Below are 16,453 nucleotides of genomic sequence, written 5' to 3' on the forward strand. Positions count from 1 at the left end.
GAAAGGGAGGGAGGGGGAGAGAGAGAGAGAGAGAGAGAGAGAGAGAGAGAGAGAGAGAGAGAGAGAGAGAGAGCGCACAGGAGTTAAGGCTTTGGGTGAGTTTGATGCTATTTGAATCCCCAGCAGTACATGGTGTCCACCCAACATTGCCAGGTGACGCCCTATTGGTCCCCAAGCACTGGTCCGGGAAATTCCAGGGACCTCAGGGCAGCCAGCATCCCCAGGTGGTGCCCTGAACTGCCAGCCTGGGAACCTGAGAATTGCTGGGAGGGACCCCTCCCCCACAGGTCTTCTGAGTACTGCTTGGGAAGTCCCACCCCACTTCCTAAAAAAGAAACTTAAAATTGTTCCCTAACCCACAAGGTGGTTCTGTGGTGCAGTGCCTGCCTTGTAAGCATGAGTCCATGAGTCCCAGCCCGCACACTAGCCCACATGCTCTGAGCACATACTGCCCTTGGGGATCCATGCAAGGGGCCACAAGCCACCACTAAAGTGTGGGATCAGGGCAGCCAAGTGTGCACATGTGCAAGTACTGAAACCAAGGGTGGCAGGCCCCTGGTCGCCGAGAAACCACCACCAGCCCCACCCAGGGATGAATAAAAATGAAAAAAAAAATTTCCCCCAGACTCCTCAGAATCTCATTTGTCCCAACCAAGGAAGACTTCTGGAGAAGAGAAAAGTTTTGGGACCAAGGTCTAATGACTGACAGCAGAGGAAGCAAGGGGTGGTCTTTCCAGCTCACTTTGTGGTGTGCGGGTGAGCGGCACCTCCTGCATTCTTCCCTGGGGAAAGCATCACTGATTCTACACCAAGGCAGGGGCCTTGCTGCATTCCAGCCATGCCAGGTGTGAAACGGGCCCCAGCGGGGCAGTAGGGCAACAGCCACGAGGAAACGGGCCGTCTCGGGGGGTTATCCTCCCCACGACTCCTCTAGTACCCACCTGTGCCTGCGTGGACAGGTGGCCTCGAGGAAGCCGTCCCTAAGAACACTGCAAGACACATCAGGGGGAAACGAGGTGACACCAAACCCCTCTTTCCACTTCACCTCAGCCACAAAGGCCCAGAGAGGAAGCAGAGAGAGTAAGAGCTGGAACCTCAAGAAAGGTAGCTCGGTCAGGGTGTGGGTTTCTGCACCCTTATCACATGCAGCACCCCTAGTCCGGGGGGGGGGGGGGGGGCACAGCCCCTCTGCGTGGGTTTACCCAATCCCTGCTTCACTGCGGAAGTAAGATGGCATGGGGGATCCCTTGGGCACGGACACCCCACCCACACCCCCATGGCCTCCTCGGCCCCTGCGCCAATACTCCGCAGCACTTCTTGTGGGGGGGCCACAACGGGCTCAGGAAACACTCCTGGCCGTGCTCAGGGGACCGCGGGCGGTGCAGCAGTTCGAACCCCGGCGGGTCCCGTGCAGAGCCAACGCCTTGCCCGCCGTGCCATCTCCCTGGCATCGCCTTTTTAACCAATCTCCTTGGAACCGCGAGGCCTTTCGTGCATTTTCCCCCCTCCCAAATAGCCGACGTCATGACTCGACCACTGCGAGTCATTCTCGAAGCAGGAGACCCCGGGGACCCCGCGTGCCCGTCCCTCCTCCAACACCCCCCCCCCCCACCGCCCGGGGGTAGGGGGCGGGGAGAGGGTTGCTCGGGGGCGCCCGGGCGCGCGCGGGCGGGCGGGAGGGAGCAGGGTCCTCCCCCACGCGTGGGCGGGGGGTGGGTGGGCGGCGGCGCGGCTCCCCCGGGGGCCGGGCGGGCCCGGGGCGCGCTTCCTGCGGCGGCGGGCGAGGGCGGAGCCCGGCGCGCGCTCCCTCCTCCCGGCGCTCCTCCCCGGCGGGGCGAGCGGACCCGGGCGCGGGCGCGCGGAGCAGGCCCCGAGCGGCGGGCGGCGGTGGACGCGCGCGGCCGGGCCTGGGAGCGGCGGCGGCGGCGGCGCCTCGGCCCCGGCGCCCTGGGGAGCCCCGCGCCCGGCGCGGAGGAAGCGGCGGCCGCGCGGGAGTCCCCAGCCGCGCGCGCCATGTCGGCCGGGCCCCCCAAGGCCCTGGCGTCCACGGGGCCGCACTCCCTGCGCGACCTGCCGCACCCGCTGGCCGGCTCCAGCAGCGAGGAGGCCGTGGGCGGCGACGGCACCCCCAGCCCGGACCTGCCGACGACCCGCAGCTTCGGCGACAAGGTGGGCGCCGGCGGGCGCGGGCCGCGGGGAGCGGGGGCCCCGCTCTGGTCCCCAGGGCACCGGGCACCGGCCGCGCCCACGCTGCCGCCCTCCCCGCGCCCCCGGGGCTGGTGGCTGCCGCGGGGGCCGGGGGAGGGATCCAGGGCCGAGGGGCCGCGCCTGCAGGGCAGCGACTGTCCCCCGCGCCGGTGACAGCTGGCGGAGCGCGCCGGGGCCGGAGACTGGCGCACGGGGCTCCGAGGTGCCGTCCGGGGGCCGGGGGCGCGCGCCCTCCTGCGCATCCCGGCGGGCGGAGCTGCCGGTCACTTGTGGCTCCTCCAGGCTCCTGGGACCGCAGGGAGGCGAGAGTTCGCGCGTCTCGGCCGGAGCGGGGGCGGCGTTGGTCCTGCAGCCAGAGTCCCCCCACCCCCCACCTCGATCCCCCGCTCCGCCCTCCTCCAATCTGTCCTGCGGTGGGGTGGGGTGGTCCTCGTGGGTGCCCGGGCAGCGCCACCTGACTCCGGCCCCAGCCCGCCGCGGCTGCTGGAGCCGAGCCCTCGCTGTGGTTTTTGCAGCGTGGGGCCCCACTCACCTCTGCCGGCCTCCCACGCGCCTCGGAGGTGCGGCCGAGGCTGGTTCTGTGGTTGATGGAAAGGGAGCTCGCCCTTTGACCTTCTTTGTGCAGAGGGAGGCACTCGGGAGGCGCTCGGGTGGTCACTGGGCGCAGCGCTGTGGTCCTGCTGTTGCTCCGGGGAGGGCAGAGTCCCGGGGCTGCTCCGGGCGGGAGTGGGGCTGGGGGGGTGGGAATCGTAGCCCTTGCACCCCCGGGTCCCTCGCTGCAGGCGTCAGCATCGCTGCATGCACTCGAAAAGAGGGAGTGGATTTTCCCCCCCTCCTCACGCGATTGATGGAGGTTGAATGCCTCCTAGATTGGAACTGGGGGAGAAGGGGCACCTGAGTTTCTTTCCCCGTAGGTGGAAGGGCACAGTGAGAATGAACAGGTAGTGGGGGCACTCAGAAGAGCAGGTGAGTGCCTTTGTGGCAGGGGACTTGGGGTGGGGTGTGCGGTGGTGGCTGAGAATGCAGAATGGGAAGTGGGGGGGGGAGGTTACAGGATTAGGAGCAAGAAGATTTTTATGTCAGTGAAACCTTCGAAGTTCCTGTATGTGGGCTCGTTCTTTGGCTTCTTTTTTTTTTGGAGGGGTGGGGGGGGGGGGAGGAGACGGGACCTAGCCAGCTGTTCTCAGGGCTTACTCCTAGCTCAGCCTTGAGGGATGACTCCTGGCAGGGTTGGGGGCACCATATGGGATGCCGGGGATTGAACCCCTGCAAGACAAGCGCCTTACCCACTGTACTATCTTTGGCGCCTGTGTGTGGGTCCTTTGCAGTTATTTTCATATTGAATTTCAGCTTTTCATTTTTTTTGCTGGATGTTTGGGGGCTACTCCCGGTGGTACTGTGTGTGTGTGGGGGGGGGGGTCTGGCGGGCCTCACAGTGTCAGGGATCAAACCAGGCCCCTGGCTTGCATGTCCCCCAGGCAATTCAACCCTCTTCCCAATGCAACAGTTATTTTAGTTAAGGGTTTATGTCACTTGGAAAGATCTTGGCCATATATATCATTCAATAAGTAATGGTTGAGTTACCGAATTTATTATTTGTTCCTGTCATGGAGACTGGACTGGAAGGACAGTATAGGAGGCCCTTGCTTTGCATGCTGCTGACGTCTGTGGGATCCCCAGCATTGCATGTGCTCCCCAGAGCACTTTCCGGAGTGATCCCTGAGCACAGAGTTAGGAGTAAGTCCAGAGCACAGCCAGGTGTAGACCTAACGTTTAAAAAAAAAAGAAAAGAAAAACCCCTTCCCAGGGACAGACAGATTGACTCTTTTAGGAAAGGAGCTGAGATTGAACCTGATTCCTTCTCAGCTCTCCGTGGGATAGTGAACAAGGGAACTATTGCTATGGGACAGATCCCTGCAGACCTAAGCACCTGGAAAGAGTGACATTGGGTCCCAAACCTGGAAGCAGCCTCCCTGGGTGGCTCCAACTTTTTTGCCATCTCGCAGCCAAGCTATTGACTGCAGGGTGCAGGCATGGAAGGTTGGATGCTGGAGGCTCAGCCTCTGGGCTCACTTGGGCAATTGATGGGCCTCAGTTCTCCTCTGAAACATACTTGGCATGGCTGCTGGGGTCCTTCAGAGACGAGTCCCTGGGTGTGTATAATCTGATCTTGGGTCTGACATCCCTCCACCAGAGTCTGTTGACCTAATAGAACACGGTTGGGACAAGTGTAGGTCAAGGATATGGATTTCCAGAGGTGGACACAACAGGGACATCCTGGAGGCTATTTAAATTCCAGCAGACCCCCAACAAGCTTCATTTTGTTCAGCATCCTTTGATGAGAGAAAGATCCTAACCAGTGTTAAAGCAGAGGACGTTACTTGAGGACATGGTTTCATTATTCATCATGTTGCTTAAAATCACAGTTTTCAGCAGCCGGAGAGATAGTACAGCGAGTATGTGCTCACCTTGCACAAGATGGCCTAGGTTGGATCCCTGGCACCCCTTGCCAGGCGTGATCCCTGAGTGCAGAGTCAGGAATGAGCCCTGAGCACTGCTGGGTGCAGCTGGGTGTGGCCCTCCCAGAGAGAGAGAGAGAGAGAGAGAGAAAGTCACAGCTCTCAGGAACTTCTAGGTGAGTCCCATGAAGACTCACCACCTTTGCTTAATAGTTTACTCATTTACTCTTGGGTTATTGGTGCCGGAGAGATAGTATAGCAGGCAGGGTGCTTGCCTGGCGCACAGCAGATAGGAGTCTATCCCTGGCACCCCAGTGGGTTCTCCAAACCTTACCAGGAGTGATCCCTGAGCACAGAGCCAGGAGTAAGCCCCAGGTAACACCAGGTGTGGTCCTCAAACAAAACAAAAAATCAGATAAACAAAAAAAGAAGCAGGGCTCTTTTACCTGACTCTATTAACAGGTAATTCAATTTACTAATACTAATAAGTTTTCCTAAAAGGTACCTGAGAGAACGATGTCCTGTACCTCCGAAGGCTTGTCGGTGGGCAGGAGGAGGTCAGGCCCAGTGGAGTGACTGTCTGTTTCCTCTGCAGGGGCCAGCACCGTGAGAGGGAGGGGCTTGCGTTAATAATTGACCGTTATTAATGACTGACTATTTAATAAGTCTCAGCACAGCTGTGGGGAGCATCAAAGTGACATCATCCCCAGGGGTGTGATTAACACTAAGCCACTGGTCCTCGGAGGCTAAGCAGGGTAATTTTTTCCCTCTGCCTGGGAGTCACGCTGTCCTTGCATCTTACATGCATGCATGCATGCACAGACGTTCCGGTAACTCTGGCGAGTGTCTGCAGAGAGAAGCTGGAGAGCTGCAGGGGTGAGTCAGAAGGCGGGGCAGGAAGCTTCCTTTCATCCTGCTCACTCTGGCTGAGGTGGTCCGGCGGGAAGCTGAGTGATCTGTCCTGCTTTGGCGGCCCGAGGACCCTGGGGGTGTTGCTCTGGGCCATGTGTTTCAGACTCCAGGCAGAGAGAGGGTTTTGCAGACTCCCCACGCAGATTCTGCTGCACGGAGGGGAACTGCTCTCCGTGGGATGTCGTCAGGACGAGGGCCGCCCTACCTCTTTGTGCTGCTGACACTTTTAAGGGATGCTGGGTAAGAGGATAAGACCAAATGTGATGACCTTGCCACCCTCGCACTTTCCTGAACCCTCCTGACCCTGGTGTGAGAAGAGCGGGGAGTCCTCTCCCCCTCACGGTTACGGTTATGGGGTTCTGCCACTGGTGAGAGCCCCACTCTACAGCCTAGTCAATCACTCCTTCTCTGCCTAAACTGTGGGCCAGTCCCCACCCCCACCCCTTTCCTTTTCATCTGCTCCATGCTCTCAACTGCCTCCACCCATCCTCAGTCCAGCCTTTCACTCCTGAGCCACTGCCCTGCTGTATCCCCTCCCGGCCCTCTTCCCCTCCAGCCCCTTTCCCGCCCTCTCAACCCCTTCACCGAACTCGGCACCTCCTTGCTCTGAAGCCTAAAGCTTGAGGGGTCTTTCCCTCCTGCACCCGACCCCTGTGAGGGCCAGGAGCAGGGGCCACGGGACCCCTGTCTTCGTTGCTTTCTCCAAGGCCCACTCAGCTCCTGTGAGGTCGAGCCTCTGATTCCTCTGTAGCTGCAGGAGACTAAGATGGGGGTGGCCTTCCATGCACATGTGCTGAGTTATAGAACACATGCTGTGGATGGGAGGAAAAGTGGGGGTCGGGGAAAGGGGTTCAGGGTCTCTGGCCCTGGGGCTGGGGGGTTCCCAGAGGGCTGAGGCATGGAGGTTGCAGCAGGAGAAGGAGTGAGCGAGTGGGTATGTGGCGTGTTCGTGTCTGTGGAAGGAACAGCCAGAGCGGAGGCACCGCGAAGGGTCCAGCGCCAGAGTGACCGCAGAGAGTCACAGTGGTGGGGAGAGGGGCCCGGGAGCAACACAGAGGCTACCCTGAGAACCTTTGCAGGCTTGCGTGGAAGGAGGCCGTTGTTAAGACTCAGGTTTTTTTGGGGGAGGGGTCACACCCGGAGATGCTCAGGGGTTACTCCTGGCGGTGCTCAGGGGACCACATGGGATGCTGGGAATCGAACCCGGGTTGGCGGCGTGCAAGGCAAAACACCCTACCTGCTGTGCTATCACTCCAGCCCCAAGACTCAGGTTTTATTAAGACCTTAGAGACTGTTGGCTTGAGAAGCCTTTGCTGGCAACAAATTAGGTTTCTCTCTTTTTTCTTTCTTCTCATTTATTTTGGCTTTTACTTTTTGCCTGGTGGTGCTCAGTGCTTACTCCTGCCTCTGTACTCAGGGATCACTCCTGGCAGGGCTCTGGGGACCTCATGGGATGCCGGGGATCAAACCCAGGCTGCGTGAAAAACAAGCGCCCTACCTGTTGTGTCATGTCCCCAGTATCACCTTTTACATTAAAAATAATTTTTTCTTCTTTTTTTTTTTTTTTGTTCACACCTGGCTGTTCTCAGGAATTCCTCCTGGCTCTGTGGTCTGGGGTCTCGACTGAGAGGGCTTGGGGGACCATATGGGATGCCCGGGATTAAACCCCATTAGCTGTGCAAGGCAAGCGGCTCACCCACAGTACTGTCTCTAGCCAGAATTATTAGCTTTCTTTTTGGTTAAATGGATGTTAAACTCTGTGTAGACCAGTTTGAGGAAGGGCCGAATAACTGGTTCCTGTCGTGAGGGGTCTTGGCCTCAGGCATGCTGGAATGATGGGGACTTTGACACTTTCCCTCTACGTTGCTACTGTGGTTCCCTCGATTCTCATCTCAGCTTCGGGATCTGCGCCACGCTGAAGCTTCTCCGCTGGGCCAGAAAGAGCTTCGACCAAAGCGCTGGGCTGCTCTCTCGAATTGGGGCAGGCCTGGACACCAATCTTGGTGGCTCTGAGTGTCCAGACCTGGACCGGATGCTTCCCTCAGGAGCCTGGAGAAGGGAGGTTAGCATGTGTGGAGCGTAGGGAACTTGAATAAAAAATAAAATGTCGGGGCTGGAGCGACAGCACAGCGGGTAGGGCATTTGCCTTGCACGCGGCCGACCCGGGTTCGACTCCCAGCATCCCATATGGTCCCCCTAGCACCGCCAGGAGTAATTCCTGAGTGCAGAGCCAGGAGTAACCCCTGGGCATTGCCAGGTATGACCCAAAAAGCAAAAAAAAAAAAAAAAAAGTTTCCGTGCAGTTTAAAGAATAATGAAGCCAGTGCTTGTGTGCCCAGCCCAGCCTCCCCACAGCTGAGGACCTGGAATATATTTGTTTTGATAGAAGCTTTGCTCTGGGCCTGGGCTGGACAGAGATGTGGCTTCAAACGCAAAAAAGCAGATTGCTGTCCCAGGGAGCCACAGGGATGAAGAAATGCTGGGCAAGCAGGAACGAGTGGCGGCGGGAGACTTTCCCCAGCCGTCTCCTTCCCTGTCATTTTCTAATTCCCCGTCCCCGTCTTCCGTCAGACCTTTAGCTCCCACTCTCCAATCACGCCCTGATCTCCAAGGAACTCTGCCCAGATCTCCGAATCCATCAGTCCCTGGGCCATTATCTCCAGGGATGGCTGCCCTCTCCCACGCCACGCCCTGGCATTAGACCTGGGACCGCAGGAGCTCTGTCATAAAGCTGCCAGATTGCATCTTGCCTGGCCTCCCGCTGCCAACCAACCCCGGAGAAGCGGCGGCTTCCTGCTCTTGGGACTCACCTCCTTGGGGTTCCAGGCTCTTCTGCTCAGTGGTCACGGCCACTCGTCTGATGGCAGATCAACTGCCAATCTCTGCAGGCCCAGGAAGGTGGGAAACCACCACTCTGCACCTCACCAGTCTGGAATGTGGCGTTTGCACATGCCCTTTGCCCTGTGGCCAGGGTGCAGAAGCAGACACACACGTGAGGGCCTCAGTCGGGGGTCGGTACCAGCTTTGTTTTCCTTGAAGACACCGGTTCTGCAAGGACCAGCGGGGGGGGAGTGGGCTGAAGGTTTGCTCCCCCTCCTCTGCTTGGTGGAGGGCTCCTGTCCTGGTGGGGTCTCCCTTCTCCCTTAGAGAAGACAGAAGCTGCTGGAAAGATCCAGGCTACCCTGCGCTCTCAATCCACTGCCGACCTTCTTTTTTTCGCCTTTCATGGTGGAGGAGACGCTTTGGCAGTTGTGCGTGAGGCGTTTCCGCATCGTGGGAAAAGGCAGAGGAAGAGGCAGAGTCGGGCACAGCGGGGGTGATGGCTTTCAGCCTGTCTGGGCCCATGGGCTGGCGGGTGAAAACCATGGGCGGGCTGAGAGATAGTATCGGGCATGAGTGCTTCCTCTGCAAGAGGTCCACCCCACTTTGGCATCGCCTCCACACTGCGGCACTGCGTAGGGTCCCACCAGGAATGATTCTTGAACGCTGCTGCAGGTGGCTTCAAAACCAGAGCACCACAAGCACCGTAAACACTGTAAGCGCGGTCCTCCCATTGTTCGTCGATTTGCTCGAGTGGGCACACCGTAACATCTCCACTGTGGGACTTGTTGTTACTGTTTTTGGCATATCAAATATACCATGGGGAGCTTGCCAGGCTCTGCCGTGCAGGTGGGATACTCTCATCAGCTTGCCGGGCTCTCCGAGAGGGATGGAAGAATCGAACCCGGATCGGCTGCGTGCAAGGCAAACACCCTACCCACTGTGCTGTTGCTCCAGCCCAAGGACAGCATAGCACAGCAGGGAGGGCATTTGCCTTGCACGCAGCCGACCTGGGTTTGATTCCCAGCAACCAATATGGTCCCCTGAGCGCCGCCAGGAGTAATTTCTGAGTGCAGGAGCCAAGAGTAACCCCTGTGCACCTCTGGGTGTGACCCCCCCCCCAAAAAAGCACAACAAAACAATTTGTTTTTATTTGTTTTTTGGGTCACACCTGAAATGGCAGGGGTTACTCCAGGCTCTGCACTCAGGAATCACCCCTGGAGGTGCGTAGCAGAGTGGGATGCCAGGGATCAAATGTGGGTTGGCCGTGTGCAGGGCACACACCTGACCCACTGTAGTATCACTCTTACCCTTACAGAAACATTTTTTTTTCAAGGAAGGAAAGGAAAAACAGAAGTGAAAAGCGAAGCTCTGGTCTGGTCTGACGGCCTGGCAGTGGCTGGGCCACTGAGCAGGGTGAGCCCGGGAGCAGGAGATGCCTGAGTCAGGGCTGAGGGCAGCCCTGGTGGGGTCTCTCTGGCGGGCGGGGGACTGTCTCTCCCACTCAGTGCTGGGGCTCTCGGCTGCAGAGTCCGCTCTGTGTACCATCCTGGCTTAGACTCTGCCAGCCAGTTCCCTCACACCTGCATTCAACAGGCTGGTGATTCTCAGACTCCACTCGGGGCTGTGGATAGTTGTGGCACGGGGCTGCCCTCTGCGTGAGGCCCCTCACTCCTGGCTTCTGCTGGGCTCCTGACTTCCTCCTGGCCAGCCCTGCTCCTCCTTATCTCCAGGAGAGTCCAGTCCCCAGGACTCTGTGTTTTCCAGCAATGCTTTCAACCTTTCCACCCTACCCACAGGCAGTGTTTTGTTTGTTTGCATATATATATATATATAAATTTTTATTAGTGAAACACCATGTTTTCTTATTTTTTTTTAAGGCCAACATCCAGTGGCTAGCTTAGGGGCTATTCCCGCCCTTGTGCTCAGGCATGACCCCCTCCCCCCTCCCCTTGTCCCCCCACCTACTTCTGCTGTGCTGGGGACTGGGGAAGGGACCCCTCTCTGAAATTGGGGATTCCAACCAGCTTCCTAAGGTACAAGGCAATCATGCTATCATCCTATCCCCTGAAAACCACCGTTTTAGACCCAGGATGCTGAAACTTTTCCCACTCTGGTCTCCTTTTTGCTGGAGAAAAGTAACCTTGATGAATGCTCCGGGAAGCACCTTGGATTTATGATCTGCTTAATTTTGAATTAATTTTTGATTACTGGGGGGTTCCTGAAGTATGTTGCTGCCAAATATTTGATGCCCTACTCCCCCCAACCCCCCTCCCCCAAATCCTATTGGGTTACATTACGTGTGGGCTTGCGACCCACAATTTAGTACTCTAGGCCTTAGGCAAGTAGCAGGGCTGTCTCGGTTTGAATAAGGACATCTCCTGTCCTTATCACCACCTGATAGTGACCTGCTCAGAGCCCAGAGGGTGACCGGAGGACTTCCCTCCCATCCAGTGCTGGAGAGAGCCGGGGAGCCCATTCTTTTTTTTTTTTAATTTAATTTTATTTTTATACAGTTCACTGTATCACTGTCATCCCGTTGTTCGTCGATTTCCTCGAGCAGGCACCAGTAACGTCTCCATTCGTCCTAGCCCTGAGATTTTAGCAAGTGCCACATTGGAGGCTCTTTCAGGGTCGGGGGAATGAGACCCATCATTGTTACTGGGTTTTGGCATATCGAATATGCCATGGGGTGCTTGCCAGACTCTGCCACGTGGGCAGGATACTCTTGGTAGCCTGCCAGGTTCGCTGAGAGCAAGAACGAGATAATAAGAGGTCGCACTCGGCGGCCATGCGCTTCCAGGAGCTTGGTTTTATAGTCTCTGATTCTTTGGCCACTGATGGGATTACACGGCGCCAGGGACAGTTGTTGGGTGTGACTGTCTAGCTACTGGAAGATGGGGAATCTGGATGGAGGAGGGCCAGTCCCAATCTGAGCAGGCTTGAAGATCTCAGCCCTGGGTCCCACACACCGGGGTTCCTCTGCTGGTTCTTTCACGCGTGAGGCTCATCTGAGCATGTGGAGAATGGGCTTAAGCATGGCTGTGGCTGATTCTTCAGTAGTTAGGTCTACTACTGAAGAAGGTCTTCGGTAGTAAGGAGGTCTTCAGTAGTTAGTCACAGTAATTTACGACCTTTAGTATTCCAACACCAATCCCACCACCATTACAGAGCTTCTCACCACTGTATTTTGAATGTTTCCACCTGCACCCCCAAACCCTGCCCTCAGCTGGAGCTAAATAATTTATTTTGGGTGCTGGAGTGATAGCACAGCAGGTAGGGCCTTGCACATGGCTGACCCGGGTTCGATTCCCAGCATCCCGTATGGTTCTGTGAGCACCGCCAGGAGTGATTCCTAAGTGCAAAGCCAGGAGTAACCCCTGAGCATTGCCAGGTGTGACCCAAAACAGAAAAAAAAATTATTTTGTATTGCTTGTTATGAACAATCTGCTAAAAATGATCCATAAAAGTTTCCTTAGAGGAAAGTGTGTAAAAATTGTTATATTTCACCCTGGAGTCATTAAGTCCTTATATAAGAGATTACTAACATTTTGTTAAAGGTTGAGCATTGTGTGCTTATGTATGTGTGTGTGTATATATATATGTGTGTGTGTATATATATATATATATAGAGAGAGAGAGAGAGAGAGAGAGAGCACTGTAGCACTGTCCTCCCATTGTTCATCGATTTGCTCGAGTGGGCACCAGTAATGTCTCACAACAAATTGTGAGACTTGTTGTTACTGTTTTTAGTATATCAAATACGTCACGGGTAGCTTGCCAGGCTTTGCTGTGCGGGCGAGATACTCTCGGTAGCTTGCAGGGTTCTTCGAGAGGGACGGAGGAATTGAACCGGGGTCGGCTGCCGTGTGCAAGGCAAAAGCCCTACTCATTGTGCTATGGCTCCAGTCTCTCTCTCTATATGTGTATATATATATATATATATATACACACACACATATATATACATATATACATATATATATGTATATATATCACTGTCACTGTCTTCCCGTTGTTCATTGATTTGCTCGAGCAGGCACCAGTAACATTCTGAGACTTGTCACTGTGTTTGGCATATCAAATATGCACAGGCTTTGCTGTGCAGGAGGGATACTCTCGGTAGATTGCTGGGCTCTTCGAGACGGGTGCAGGAATTGAAGGTGGAGGAATTGAACTCGGGTTGGCTGAGTCAGCCGCATGCAAGGCAAAGGCCCTACCTGCTGTGCTATTGCTCTAGCCCATATACATACACATATATGTACATATATATATATATATATAATTTCCCCCACCCCAAGTTGGCTGCCTTCTGTACACCCCATCAAATGTGGTGTGCCACTCTTGGCACATCAGCAGTGCAAAGTATGGGATGTCACGCCACGTAAGTTTGGCGGCGTGAGGGGGAGCCCATTCTTGGCCAGCCAACTGTGAGCCTGGGGGTGAGAGCCGCCTCCTTCTCCGTGTGGACACCCCACACGGTCTCCATGTTTTCTTCTCGTGGGAGTGAAAGCCACCGGAGGTATTTCAGACCAAGAAGTGCTGATGGGAGGCACACGAGCTGGGCGGGGACACAGTGGAAGGGAGCCACAGGGTGGGGGTGGAGGGAGGGCAGTGACAGCTGCAGGACAGTGTCAGACCCCGGGGCTGGTTGGGGGGAGTCCACCTCCTCTCCTCAGACTGCCCTAGGGTCTGTTGTGAGGATTTCCCCATGGAAGCCCCTGCCTTGCTGGACATGTGCCCTTCTCCTGGCCTTCCTGAGGTTGCTCAGTTCAGATCGGGGGCAGGTGGAGAGAATCTGCTAGGTGAGACTTTGTTTCCTGTGATGCGGAGAGTGACCACCTCAGCCGGAAGCTGGGAAGGGGGTGCAGCCCGAGAGGAAGAGGGGGTCAAGCCTGAAGGCCACGGGAGCCCTGCCCTCTGTGTCCCAGGGTTCTTGGGTACAGGAGGCCATAAATTCCATTTTGGTTGGTTTGATTTTTTTTCAGGAGCTGCACTCAGCAGTGCTCAAGGCTTACTCCTGGCTCTGCCCTCAGGGCTCACTTCCTGACAGTGCTCAGGGAGCCACATGGAGTGCCGGGACTTGAATTGGTGGGGGCTGTGTGCAAAGTTGGTGCCTTGTCCCCTGTATTCTCTTGCTGGCCCAATTCCTTTTTGTTGATACTCTTTATTTTTTTATTTATTTAGTCACACCAGGCAATGCACAGAGGTCACTCCTGGCTCTGCACTCAGGAATTACTCCTGGAGATGCTTAGGGGACCATATGGGATGCTGGGAGTCGAACCCAAGTTGGCCATATGCAAGGCAAACGTCCTACCCGCTGTACTTTCATTGGATTTGACACTTTGTCACTTTGAAGAAAAAAAAAGACTAATGCAGTGACCTTAAAATGTGGGGCGGAAGTTGGACTTTCTGTTGGGGTGGGGGGAGGGTCTCAAGAAGAAGGTGATTTGTTCCTGTCATTGTCAGTCATGCTAAGGTGGTAGAGAAGGGACTTGCACCGGGTCCTTGATGTGGGAGGTGGCTTCCCCAGCAGGGGGTCGGGTCAGGCCTTGGGCTGAGGGAACAGTATGAGCAGAGCTGACTTGGGAACAAGGAGGATGACCCTGAAGTTGAGTCCCAGCCTTGAAAGTTTGTCTTTGGTTTGGTTGTTTTGGGATCACACTCAGCGGTGCCCAGGGCTTGCTCCTGGCTCTGAGCTCAGGGATCAGTTCTGGGAGGCTCAGGAGACCATTTGCAGACATGGCCACGTGCAAGGCAAACTACCCTACCCGCTGTCCAACGGCTCCAGCCCTGCTGAAAGTGGGTCTCGAGAGTCTCCAGGTGGGGATGAGTGAGGGGCCGGGGGCAGGAGGCCGGTCAGAGGAGCCAGAGGTGGCTTCTGGTTCAGCTATGGAGTCAGCTTTGTTCTTTGGCAACTGGAGGGTTTCCCCTCTGTTGGGCTTGCGGGTGAGTGCCATTTGTGTTCGGGACAGGGTGCTCGGCAGAGAGAGTGGTAAGGTAGGAGCGTCACTCTCTGGAAGAAAAACGATGAGGACATGGCGAGATGGCCAGTTTGGGGGCCTGTTTGGATCAGGCCCCTCGTGGTCTCAGTGGGAGGCGATTACAGGGAGGAGGCAGGGGTGAGGGGAAGGGAGAGGGTGGTGAGGATCACAGCTTAAAGTCTGGAGCTCAGGACAGACAGGTCTGAAGCCTGGAACTGAAAACCCACTCAGACCTCAAGGTAGCTCCCCAGACTTTTTATTTATTCACTCTTTTGTTGACACCCAGAGGTGCTCGGGGGCCACGCCTGGTGATGCTGGTGGACCGATGCAAGGCCAGATGGAACCAGGGCCACAGCCTTAGCCCGAGGCCAGGCAGTTGCCTTCACCTTTGTACCTTCTTCCTGGCGGCCTTTATATCACGTACATCTTCAGGGGATGCAAGTGGAGGCTAGACTGGAAGCTGCAGGGACTGAGCTCAGAACCTAGCACACACTAGGGCCGGAGCAGTAATATAGCAGGCAGGGCATTTGGCTTGCACATGGCCGACCGAATTCAATCCCTGTCATCCCATATGGTCCCCCGAGCATCACCAGAAGTGATTCCTGAGTGCAGAGCCAGGAGTTTCCCGCCCCCCCCCCCCAAAAAAAAAACCCCTAGTAACACCAAGCAGCTATAGACGGCCGTGTGGAAGCAGGAAATCGTGACAGCTCGGTTGTGAGAAGATGGAAGGACAGTATTAGCGGATCTGGAGACCCGAGCATTGGTGGCAGGGCAGGGAGGAAAGCAGATGTCCCATAGAAATGTACATAAACTGTTTGACAAATCCAGGGCTTCTTAAACTTTTCCTACTTAACCCCCCTTTTTCCTTTTCTTTCTTTCTTTTTTTTTGGGGGGGTGGGTTGCTACTTCTGTCTATGCTCAGGGCTTATTTTTGACCCTACACTCAGAGATCACTTCTGGTTTTGGGGACCACCTGGGGTGCTGGGAATTGAGCCGGGGTGAGCGCATGCAAGGCAAAGTACCCGCTACACTATTCTGCTGACCCTCTCAATTCCTTTTCATTCGAGAAATGCAGCACGGCCTAGCACAGTCAAGAGATACCTTGGCTTCATGATGGGGTTGATTTCGAATTAATTTTGGTTGCTGAAGGTTCGGAGGCCGTTTACTATCAACTAATTTTTCTTTCTTATTGTTTACTTATTTTTTGGTTTTGATTTTTGGATCACACCCTGTAATGCTCGGGGGTTAGTCCTGGTTCTGCACTCAGAAATTATTCCTGGCAGTGGTTGGGGAGCTATATGGGATGCCGGGGATCAAACCCGGGTCGGTCATGTGCAAGGCAGTCTCTGTCCCTGTTGTTATATCTCTCTGGCCCTCTGCCTAGTTTTTCCTGGCCCTCTACAGTCAGGGATGCAACCCCTGGCAGGGTAAGACCCACAACTTTAAGGAGTCTGGCATAAATTCACATGCGAGCACTCGGTTTGTAACTAGATGATGTTAGGATCATCCGCTTCCTCTCTCCTGTCTGTCTATTTTTTTGTTGTTGTTATTGTTGTCGTTGTTGTTGTTTTTTGCCATGCCTGGTGATGCTCAGGGGTTGCTCCCGACTCTGCTCTCAGGAACTACTCCTTGTAGTGCTCAGGGGACCATATTGGGTGCTGGGGATCCAACCCAGGTCAGCCACGTGCAGGGCAAGTGCCCTACTTGCTGTACTTGGTTCTGGCCCCTTGCACGTCTGTCTCGATCTACAGAATTCTGAATGTGGCTGCCAGAGGACAGCGGGGAGGCGTCAAAATTACTGTTCTAAGGAGGGGAGGGTGAACGGAGTGGGCATCAGCAGGAGGAATTGCTGGAAAGGCGTTTCAGGGCTCCTGTTTGGACAAGGGCGGACAAGCAGAGTGCTCGTTTGGCTAGCAGAGTGCAGACACTTTTCAAAGCCTGTGTCTCCTGCGCATCTCTTACACGTCTGACTCTGTGCTAGACATTGGGGACGTAAAGAAAGATGGAAAGAAAGCCAAAAAAAAAAAACAACAAAACAAACCCAAACCAGTCTAGTCTCTCCCTTGAGGG

The 16,453-nt window shown here is 55.6% G+C and overlaps 1 protein-coding gene across 1 annotated transcript in view; it reads left to right on the forward strand.

The window, feature by feature from the left end:
* Nucleotides 1–1,898: 1,898 nt before the first annotated feature.
* SNX30 (sorting nexin family member 30) overlaps nucleotides 1,899–16,453 on the forward strand; it is a 104,694-nt gene continuing 90,139 nt past the window's right edge. The window contains exon 1 of the mRNA XM_056117171.1: nucleotides 1,899–2,169. Coding sequence (XP_055973146.1) covers nucleotides 2,014–2,169 — 156 coding nt within the window. The 5' untranslated portion in view covers nucleotides 1,899–2,013. The remainder of the gene's footprint in view (nucleotides 2,170–16,453) is intronic.

This window comes from Sorex fumeus, unplaced genomic scaffold, assembly GCF_029834395.1.
Source record: "Sorex fumeus unplaced genomic scaffold, SorFum_2.1 ptg000034l, whole genome shotgun sequence".
Lineage (NCBI taxonomy): Eukaryota > Metazoa > Chordata > Mammalia > Eulipotyphla > Soricidae > Sorex > Sorex fumeus.